General features: G+C 36.7%; 1 protein-coding gene across 3 annotated transcripts in view; it reads right to left on the reverse strand.

The window, feature by feature from the left end:
- Positions 1-684: 684 nt before the first annotated feature.
- Positions 685-12041, reverse strand: part of EPHA6 (EPH receptor A6) — a 518343-nt gene continuing 506986 nt past the window's right edge. For all 3 annotated transcript variants that reach the window (XM_075103359.1, XM_075103349.1, XM_075103369.1), the window contains one exon: positions 685-11516. In XM_075103359.1, coding sequence (XP_074959460.1) covers positions 11402-11516 — 115 coding nt within the window. In that variant the 3' untranslated portion in view covers positions 685-11401. The remainder of the gene's footprint in view (positions 11517-12041) is intronic.

The following is a 12041-nucleotide window of genomic DNA, read 5'->3' on the forward strand; positions in this document are numbered from 1 at the left end:
TAGTTCTAAGCTGAATTAAGAACAAATAATGGCAAAGGCATTTCTGTAACCAGATATAAACAAAATATTCCTTTTTCATTATACACCCTATGTTAAACCTGACAGTCCTTAGTGAGAAAGCTCTTCCCCTGTCAAATATGCAGGATGTAATGGAATGTGGATATCTGACATTCATTTCCTATTAATCTACACATGCTCTGTTCAGTTTCGTATTACATGCATGTGATGTTATGAAATGAAAGGCTAATTATAATTTTAAAATCTTTGAGGTAGGGTCTGATTACTGTATATGGCATTCACTTCTTTTTGAATCACTGTCTATTGCCCTGGCATTATTTACGTAAGATGATCAGTTTTAAAACTGCATTTGTCAGTGAGAGTTCTGAAAAATACTAGAGAAGGAGTTGCATGGCTCAGTGAACCACCGTAAGGAGGGTGAACAGTCCTGCACATTAAAATCTATTTAAAGTTCAGATTCCCAGCATTTCTCAAGAAGGAGAAAGTGCTGCTGTTTGGAACTTCTGATGTGGTTAGTTTTTTCCTGATGTTGTTAACTGTATGTGCATTTTAATAAAGCATTCATCAGAGCATAAACTCTCAGTGGTAAGCACAGAAGAGGCCACTATGATTAAGCATTCTTTAGCTGAAAAAAAAACAACACCACCCTGAAGCATCTCAAGTGTTAGAACATATTGCCGGTCCATCTTTATTAGTACACCACCCTGTGTTAAGCAGCTGGGGTTTTTTTGCATGATCATGTATGACAGGCTTCACCGTGTTATCATTATATTTGTAACTTAAGGTAAAACAAACACCATTAACTCAAAAATAACCACCAGTACTGTAACTTTTATTTGCTAATAAATATCTTAATAAAAAGGCTTACCCCATCTGTAAGACCTGATAATGCCTCTTAGGAAATCATAGAAAAATAAAATACAATAATAATCAGTAACTTGTACTTTGTACAAAAATCTTATTATGTTGCTCAGCAGGTAGCTTTGCCAAACCCCATATTCTTTCTGCAAAGAGATGGCATATGTAATGCAATTCACCTTAAAAACATCCTAATGTTGAGAGCTGAGCATTCTATTACACTATTAACTTGTAGGCATGCCAGCACATGAAAATTTACATGGAACATCATATTATCATAGGAATAGAATAATAATACTAATTAAAAAAAAATATAACACCACTTTTCAGTAAATAATAACAACTTCACTTCTCATGTAAATTCCCCTTGGGACTGCAAATCAGTATGTTAAGCTTTTTTTCCATGGCTATTCCGACAATACTCTTATAAATTGGCGAAAAGGCAGAAAGAAAAATGCAGTGGGAACATCTATGGGAGATATATTACGTGAAGAAAAGTCATTCTGAACAGTGAGGCAGTCCCAGGGGGAAACCAACGATACCAGATGTGAAATGTTCAGTCTCTCAGAATGCGTTGATCGTGCTTGCTGTGTGCAATGCTACACAAGTTCAGAGCGATGAAGATACAACTTAGAGGTACGGTACCAAGGCTGCTTTTCTGTGAGATGAATGGTGAAGATTGAGTTACAGGTAGTTGTCATTATTCAAATACGTCTCGGTAAGAGGGAAAGAAGCAATGGCAAAACAAATGTTATTTGGGGTCTTTAAAGAAAAAGCAGGTTTCAGACTACTGGTAAGGATATGAGATCTGGTGCTGAGGCCACAATTTGTTTGTAAAATAGTTTGCGAGTATTATGATTATACCATTACTTCTGAAGCCTTTAAAGTCAAACCTTTAAAGTTTTGACATGGCTGCTTAAATATATAATCTAAAGTGTCTGTCATCAAATAGTTATTTATATATACACATACATTGATACATTTTATGGCTATGCTAGAACAGCAGACTATGAAGAGCAGTCATATTTAGTTGTGTACAATCTAATTTCACAGAAGAGACAGAGATTAAAACCCCTTTTAATTCAGATACGTTTAAAACCAACACACAGAAATAGAGGCTATCCTGAGTAAACATACCAACCACGTTATCTTCCAAGAGAAAAACAAAGCTAATTTTTGGAAGGTAGTCAAATATTTTTCTTGCATCTTTTCTGTAAATGAAAGTGGTTTTGTTTTGTTTTAAACTGATGACAAAACAATGAAGGTTGCTTTGCTAGAAAATAAACTATTGCCTTTCAGTAAATAGGGTTTCACATGATCTTTTAAAGATCTTTTTTTTCCTTGTTAAACTGCAGATGCAATCCTGAGAAGTGCAGAGTACCTGTCGTTGTTACCAAAGTCAATAGGAGTTGCACTGCACCAAATAAGCCCTTTTTGTTAGTTTCCTGGTTTTCAGTCATGACATCACTGTGTGTGATGTAATAGATACCATCAGAGAATTTTGACATTGGCCTCAACAGAAGCAGCCACAGGTAAGAACAATATCTACTGAAGTACTGACTGAATCCAGTTCCTTTACCACAGTTACCCAAGGAACAACTTTTCCCACTTTTAATGTGAAATAGCCCTCTGTGCCTTATGTAGAAAAGTTGGAAGAAGAAATTTCTACAAAAGAAATGGTATTAAAAATGCTGCACTGCCAATTCAAAGCCAACTGTTTCTTGGGGAGAAGCAGATAGGGAATTATGGCCATAAACTTTAAAATGCTGATGCGTTTACGTGTTAGGAATTTTAGAATAGGATGGTTTTCTTGAGATAGGGAATTAACGAAAGAGTCCAGTAAACAGAACCAGTAGGAGGGCATTCATTTGTTTATTTGCTCCTGTGCCTTTCATTAACTGTCAAATCTCAAAACTTACACTGCAATGCACTACGAGTATGAAACAGCTTGTTCAAAGAGGCAGATGATCAGCTAGAACTGCTATTATGAAGAGGAGATCATATTGCATCATGACATACGTTTAGGAGAAAAGAAAGATAGGCAAATCCTATTTTTCGTAGGTTCCTTAGTTTGATAGGGATGGTGGTTTGAACTGAAATCCAGGAGTTTGGGGAATTTTCTAGGGGAAAAAAAAACCCAAAACATTTCTGTTAGATACTCTTATTAGATGTGTGGGTCATTTTAAATACTTATTCCAAATTCAGAGATGGTAGCCCATTCCAGATAACACAACAGTGCAGCAACCACCTTTTGTACCTTGCAGTTCAGCTCTGCCATGTTGAAGGTAATCATAATCTATTTCATCACATCCCTGAGGTAGTAGCTTTGTCTTTTATGCTCAGTGCACTCTCTCCCATTAGAGGCCATCCATTCCATGCAACTTTATAGAAACCTTTGATCCAAACCCTGTTTCAGCCTATCGACAACTTCTTATGGATTTAACTGACTTTGGATCACGCCCTGAAGGATCAACCTACATCTCAACCTGAAACTCACAACAGAGAAATTAAAACTAGCAAAAAGTTTTAGCGATACATTTGAATGCCAAGACAGCATATGTCCTAATAAATTCTGGTTCTCTAACAACAAAACAACTGTGGAAGTAGTGGGATGCAGGAAAGGAGAATTTGTTTGGAGAGCTGGATCCTACATACAGTATGTAGAACATAGGGCTTCATCCCACTGCCACTGAAGTCAGTAACAAACTCATGAATTTTGGTCACAGCACAACCATGTCTATTGACACCAAAACATTCAATTCCTCACAGTTACATCATTGTCCCAGGAATTACTCCATCAAAAAGTTCATTAAAATCTTCAGCAGGATTTGGAAGTAGCAGGTGTTTTAGAGCAGAACCTTCCCAAGACAAAACTGGAACTCATGAATTTAGCAGTTAGTAACTAAAATAATCTACATATTTGAAACACTGGCTCTGCTTTGTCTTTTTCAGCTAATCCTATTGTACATAAAGGGACCATGACAGTAACTTATACAGCTTGGACCATTCAGCTTCTTAAAAAAAATCCTGTTTTGCTTTTCCATTTTGCCTCTTTATCGTTCTCAAGTAGAGCTCAGTCTGAATGAGGGAAAGCTGAAAATTCCATTTGTAAGCCACTATTAACTGGATAGATCTACTCTTTACTGTTTATTTAGGTTCCTCTCAAAAAAGCCAGTATGCACCAAGAAGAACAAGTAGTCTTTCAGTTATAGAATTGTGTCTACTGGAGGTTCTAATCTAAATTATAACTATTTTACCTGGTTTTTTTGTCATATGCTGGACCCTGGAAAACCAGCACACAGCTTTCTTTTCCTACCACTGCTGTAGAAGAGCCTCAAAGCATTATGTGGTGATGGTACTATGAAAATACCCCCTAGACTGTTTCAGTGGGAACTTTTTCATTATTCACAACCAGAAATGAATATTTGGACTCCAATGCAGATTTCCCCCAGATTTGATTTTCCTAATTCTTGACTCAAGGTTACTTTCTATACAACTAAGGTTCCAGGCATCACACAGTTCAGAATACAGAGAGCGAGATTTCTTTTTGATTTTCAGTCCCAGGGTTTTTGGCTTATCTACCGCTCAACATACATGCTGCTGCTTAGCAGTTCTTCACTGAATTGCCAATAATGAGAAGTATTAGCATCATACTATAGTTTAGTCACAAATTTGTAATCAGCTAGCTGATGTGCATGTTGGAGATTAATATTCCCCAAAATGTGCAGTATTTCCCAAATGAAGAAAAAGGTCAGCAATATCTCCTCACATATCAAGAACAACATGTGCCAGAGGTTTTCTGATAATATCAATGAATATACTGGACTCCTCAAGGAAACCATATGTGGTACTGACATTATAAAAAGTGTCAAAATATGTTATCTCATGCTGTCTTACAAATACTTTATAAGGGCTTGGATTTGCAAGTCCCTTAAGCCCAACTCTACTCATGTAAATAGTCCCATTTCTAATCAGTCTCTTTATATGAATTAAGCTGCACAAACACATAATTGTTTACAAATTCAGGAGTTTCTGAGCATGGCAGAGTACATACACTATTACTGAAATGCATGTGTAGTTACCTAGTAGTCAAAGTGCTTAGCTGCTTAGACATAGGTTAAAATTTTGGACAGGAACGAAGTAGAACAGGTGTGAAAACTTCAAGTGATTTTGAGACTGATCTTTTTAACACTTTTTTTTCCCCATATCTTCAGTGTCATGACTTGGCATTTTTTATTCCACTTTAATTACAGAGGTATGAAAAATCCCATAATATGCTAAACCTTTCTGGAAGAGATATGTACTTGGGAAATCTCTTGCAGGAAAGAACAGTAAGAGATACTCATGTAGGATATTTAAAGGAACATACCACACAAATACATTTCACTGAACTGGCATTAACACCATTTCACATATAAAATATGGAAATTTATTTTAACTCTAATCCATTTTTAACCTCATGTTTTTTCATCAACCATTTTTGTTGGTTTTCCTTTCTAAATTCAGATCATCTTTTTATACCATAAACTGGTGTATCCTTAATGATATTCCCTTGAAAATTTCCCTAATTTTAACCTCCTAATCAGGTTAAATGTCTATAAATGACTATTTAAAAGACAATAATTTATATACTGTTTAAACATCTTTGGTGACTTCATCAGAGGGACTCAAACATTTTATAGTATGGACTACATCTTACTAGAGATGTTGGCTCACAGGCACCTTGCTTCCCCTTTACGATGACTGACAATTTCTATAGTAATTAGTTGTATAGAAAAGAATCAGTAGAAAGGGGTTTGGTGTGGTGGCAGTAGAAGGCTCAGCATCAGGTGACCAGGCAGCTTTCTGTAAGCCAGTTTGAAATTGTTTTTTCTGCCTGTGGAGGAGAAGAGAGGCTGTCCATTTCCAGATAACAAGCCAAGGAAGTTTGGGAAGTACTATACTCATACAGTGCATGCCATTAAAAATTTTAAAAGCCAATGGAGCCGATCAACCCCAGAAACATTATTGGGAGTTAGGTAATTAATTCTGCAGGTTTGAAAAATCTCAGACATTATGATATACATTTACAATTCTTCATATACATATAGGCAAATATTTTATATATGTAACATGCTCAATATATCCTGGTCCATCATCTGAGGATCTATATACAACTATGGCACTCATGGATGAGCAGTGTGCACTATCAAATACAGTATATGACGGTAGAAGATATTTGTGAGTTGTAAGTGCATGGAATGGTATTATGCAACTCTTGCTTTTTGTTAGAACTCCTTAGCACAATATGGACAGTTCTTCCTTTTTCATCTCATTTTAGGCTTTAGGGATTTTTTTTCCATTTCAGTTCCGATTCATCTGTCTCTCCAGATTTCAAGATCCCTGTCCTACTAAGTGTTAGCCCAGCCCAACACATCTTTCCCTCACTCTCAAAAAATAATAGTACCATTATAAAAAGAAAAAAAAAGGTTATAATCTTTGCCATTTATTCAGGAAAGATCAATTACAGTTGGTGAACATAGGTATTCTGGAAGAAAACTGTAGAAGAGAATACAGTGCTCTTCAACCATGTGCAAATGCCATAAGTGAAGTATCTCTAATGCTTTTCCTAGAAGATGCAATGCAAGACAGACTTTTTATTAAGACTCTAACTTACATTACTCTAAAAGATGTGTTGGACTGAATGATAAGCGAGTCCTCCCTTCCACTCTCTGCAGGACATATCCCAGGATAGACTGAGCCCATGACAGGGTAGTTACAGGTAGTCCGTGTTCATAAGAGAAATTCTCAGCTGCCAGAACGTGTCCTATAGAACCATTCCATCAGCTGAGTTAAAACAGCTAACTACATGCTTCAGTTTGCAATGGGGCCAGCTGTAATTTAGCAACTGGTCTTCAGTACAAGTTTAAGTATGTTAAGTATGTTCTATGCTGCTTTAACTTGGTGGCTGATATGGTCCAATGGGGTCATTCGAACATGGAAATTGCTGTGGTTAATACAGTCTTATTAGGCCCCTCCACAGTCCCAGCTATTCCACATAGTAAATCTCTACTGCATCTGTATAAAGGGGGTCTGTACATTACTTATGACTTTTGGATCCTGTATGAATCTGCATTGAAAAATTAATTAATGGAGCCAGTATTAGGATCATCATATAGAAAATGGAAAATGGATAGTCAGTCTTAAATTACAGAAAAATGGAAGTACTACAGTCTATGAGTTCCATGTCAGAAAAATCCAGCTAATACCTGATACAATTTTGGACACAGAGTGCTTTGTCCAGAGCAACTAATTTATTTGAATTTATTGTTGAGTGCACTATTTGCAATCAAAGGCTTGCCTTATGCTGAAAAGTCTTGGCTGATGTTTTAAAGCATAGCTTGTGTCTAAGCTTTTATTGGACAGACACTGAATTTACATTCATGGAAAACAAAAAGGATAACTTTTGTTTAAGAAAAATTTAAATCACATAGCTCAATTCTCTTCCTTTCACCTTATGGAGTCCCGTTGCTTATCAGTAATTCCAATGTGCAAACACCTCAAGAGCAAAATCTGCTAAACTTTCTGCTGTTTCTAATTCAGTTTTAACACCAGCATTATGGACAAGATCCTCTCTTTTTTCACAGGTTCAGCATAAGGACAGGATATGATCAATGCATGAGATTCATCTGACCAAAGACAAATGCCTGGCTATGAGCTAGTCATTTTGATCTCTTTGAATGCAGAGAAACAGGTGCTTCTTTGGCACAATTTACCTAACCCAGAATTAAATAACAACATCTGTCAGATCACTCACATACTACAAGGGCCCACTTCTCTGCGTTGATTAAAAGGGAACTTTGGATGTCTAGCTCAAATGCAGACCTCCAAAATTAGGTGAGAAGTCTTTCCTATAGGTCTCAGGACTCTGAGTGACAGGTGGAGATAGCCTGAGTAAGGATGACTGATGTGGTTTCCATGTTAGATGACCACCCCACTTAGCTGCATGGACATACAAGTCGCTTGCCAGTCAGCTTTGGAATCACTGTGGTTGGCACATGATGGACAGCTGGGGCAGTGCCCTTGTTGGCCAAGAGTCACTAACCTGGTCACTTAAGCTATGTTTTGGAGGCTTAATTGATCCATGAGTAGTGGTAACAGTACAGATGGATGAATTTTATTCTAGATTAATGACAGTCAGATCTATGAGAAAAATCTACACATGGATATTGCTTATAAATAACTTAGAACTATTTCCTTATGTCCACATTTTAATGATTGCCTTTTTTTTTTGGCTTGCATATCATGCACGCTTTATTTTGTGAACTTGAGTACTTTTAGTCATGAAGTGCTCTGCAACATGGGCCAGATTCTCAAAAACAGCCTTACAGATTTGCTTAAATTTGTTAAATTTAAACTCTAAATGCAGTTACAGTACATCCTTGCAATACGCAAGATAATTAAATAAAGCCAATTTTCACCTGAAGAAAGCATCCCCTGTAACAAAGAGAGTTACTTGGATTTCACATATATATTTGTGGCCTGCACAGAATTAAGCTCACATTTGAAAAATAACACCTGTTGGGTTTTTGTTTGTTTTTAAATGAAAAAATGAGGAAAAAAATAACCCCCAAAACAAGCATAGGCTTGGAATTGGAGCAAAAGCAAATAAAATGTTTCTAAAATGGGGAAAATGTACATTTGATCAAGGTAGCTATTATAAAAGTGTCATACTGCACCACAACAACGGTGAAAAACCAAGCCCTATAAACCCACAGAATCCTGAATTTACAATGTTTTTAATAAATGTCCTCACCCAAAGAATCCCTTGTTCTTTCCTTTCTGGTTACCCAAACTCTTGTTTATATAAAAAAATACATCTGACTAATAAATGTTTTAATATGTTTATATTTTTTTCTATTGAAAATATATTCTCAGTAGAAATTAATTTGGAGATTAATTTCCATGAAATATATCCAGGTTGTGTGCACGTAACATCCCGCTCTGCAGTCACACTACCAGGAATGAAAAGAACATGCAAAGGAGAATTTAGAAGTGCACATACATGGTTTGAATTAGTTATGAGGAATTTTGAAACCCCATCAACAAATAACAGACTCATACCTCCTCAGGAGTGTGTTTAATTGTGAGAGGGGCTCCTTCCACAGTTGCTACGTTGTTGGCTATGGAAACAATGACAGGCAAAATGGATAATAAAATGATAGAGGAAAACAAATTTTTAAATTAGTCTGTGATGATAGTATTTTTAAAAAGGCTTCAGGTAAGTATGATTTTCTTTCATTAGAGAACTTTTACCAAAAAATTATTTAGATGTAGAACTGGGGAAAAATTTTTCAAGTTACAGTCACAGAAATGAACAAATGCTTCCCCCCCCCCCCCCCCCCCAAAGCCCATGATCCTGCAAAAAACACATGCTTGTATAGTCCTGCTGAGTTCAGCAGGACTACTCATGCTGGCACAATTACCTTTGTAGCTGTAATAGGACTGGAGCTGCCCTTCTTTAAACAAGCTCATCAAATTGGCATTGTAGAACACTGGTGAATCCTGATCTTTAGAAGACTTGTTCCTCAGTTAAATCTGTTTTGTTTGGTGTTTCGTTTTTTTTAATGAAAGAAAGGAAAATTTACTAAGGGGACTACTATTATCCCACTTAAATTAATGCAGTTATTCCAACATAAAGTGACAACAGTGAATCAGGCCTAGCATGCCTTTCTGTGAAGTGGTTGGAAGCATAATCTTTTGAGTTACTTTCTGAATTTCCTTCTTTGCAACCACTATACAATGGCAGCCTTTTCAAGAGTTAGGACATACATTTTGATTTACAAGCTGTAAATTAAGCAGTAAATATCATTATGATTACATAAAGTAGTTCATTTTGATATACACATATACTATACTAACTACCCAAATGCATGTTTTAACAGAAGAGTTGTAATGCTTTAGTGGAATGCCACGTAACTCAAAAATGTTCTCCAAACCATGTATAAATCAACAAAAGCATCTGCACTCAATTTACATGTGACATGCATGTAGATCTGCAGCAACTTCTACAGCATACAGACATGCGCTCGTTCCCCTGTTCCCAGTAGCGCATATCCCATGCAAAAGTTTGGAAATGTAGCCCAGCATGTCTGTGTAAGTTGTCTGAATAAAACATGAAAGCTGTAAGTCTTAGAGAGGTACAAATATTATGTTAGGCCTTTGCAGCCATTTTCTTGCATGTAAATATGGCTATTGAAGAATTCTAAAGTTAATCGTCTTCGATGTCATTTAGATATCGGTACTAAATGAAGATCTAGCCTGTGGTAAGCAGAGCTCCATTTCAGCAGAGTCTGCTTTTTATTCTAAAAGCAGTTAGAAGTAGACTCAAGGCAACATATTACACTGCTGTCCTACATCTCCTTTTCTGCCTGTGTACAAGATAACTGAATACTGCAGCATGTAACTTCCAGCATTAGTTGGTGGTTGTACCACTGCCTTCAACTGGAGGATGATATGGCCGACCTGCTCCCATGGGAATAAACACATCACCCCCTGATGGCTGGCCCTCTAAGGTCTACTGTCACTGGTGGAAATTATGCTTAGTTCAAGCAGTGGAGGCCTGCATTTTTGGAACAGAAAGCTTTCTGAGGTCTTATGTGGCCACGATATAGCTGACAACCATGTTTTACACGTGGTTATGGAAATGTTACAGTTTTTCCAGTGAATATTTGCCATGTAGAAGAAAATGCTGAGTATTACAAAAGAAAAAAAAAAAAGAAAAAAGAAGGTCTAGGATGGTAAAGAATCCCAAGGATGAGCAAGTTTTCCAACCTAATCTAAAATTTGAAGCATAAAAAGTGTCGAGTGCTTAAGTAATTAAAAGTAATTAAAAATCAAGGACCTTAAGATTTCAAACATTTCTCCCACTTCCTCTTTCCAATTGTTCACACAATGAAAACTCGCTACACAAAATCATCAGCCATTTCTGCAAACAATACTAACATTTTGAGGCACCGGCTTACCAGCATTTAAATTATATAAAGTAATATAACAGTAGGACCCATACATATGGATTTAATTAAGAGATAAAATAAATATTTATGTCAAACTTCTTGATTGCACATTTGGTATTGGAAGCTACATGGTCACAGAACATGAAAGAAGTCAAATACTTTTTGATCTACCAGCAAACTCTAAATACATCGATAAAGAAGCCACACCAGGCCAAATAGATTACTACTTTCAAGTAAGTTCATGAAAGTTTCCCGAATACTGTTATACAAAGTTACACATCCATGCTGAGTTATTCATCAATGTGTAGCAAGAGTCTTGCAGTAGGCCAGGATTTTATTGGCAGATAGCTGGCGGAGGAGCTATGCAGTGTGATTAAAAATTCCAGTTTGGAAGCATTAACATAGAAGTAGATTCATAATATGAACAGGAGACTGCCGTTCTTGAAGTTGGGAAGAGCAGAAGGGAAGAATGAGAATATTTTTCCATTTTAGAAATGCTGAGGCACAAAACACAGTTGATTCTAGTATTTTCATACATGAAATCCTTTCTCCTGTATGTGCATCATGTGTAACCGCAAAGTCTGTAAACTGCTGACTATTCGTCTCTGGTGTCCAATGAGTACAACTCCAATTCTTCTAACGTCACTGCAAGATAAAAAGTTTCATCTTGGATGCAAGTATAGTAAAGCCTCTTGCACACACAAGACTATAAATATATGATGAATTGCTCTACTTCAGGACAGTTTACTCTCCTGACTGGGACAAGAATGCTGCAAATGTTCAAGTTTTCTGCACCTGTCAATTCCAAATCTATTCAAAGACAGCCATTTAAGAAAAAAAAAAAAGCATCTTGTAGCTAGAGCACTTGTATCTGTTGTGATACTAATGGTCAAGTAATTTTTCCAAATCTTGAGGAAGAACCGAAGAGGTGGGTTCTTATAGCCCGTTTTTAGTAATGTGTTAGTAGCAAATATTTCCCACTTACACTTGCAGGGCTGATACACTCACTTTTGCAGTCCTGAGGCTAAAATAACAGAGGCTGTGCTTCTGATGATTTGGGAAATGGTGGTGAGAGATGGACTAAAGATCAGAATAGCAGTGAATCTTCCAGCTTAGCCCAGATTTCCCTCCCGGTTTCCCTTCAACTCATCTAGACCTGTACCCCAGAGG

The sequence above is a fragment of the Phalacrocorax aristotelis genome, chromosome 1 (genome assembly GCF_949628215.1).
Source record: "Phalacrocorax aristotelis chromosome 1, bGulAri2.1, whole genome shotgun sequence".
Taxonomy (NCBI): Eukaryota; Metazoa; Chordata; class Aves; order Suliformes; family Phalacrocoracidae; genus Phalacrocorax; species Phalacrocorax aristotelis.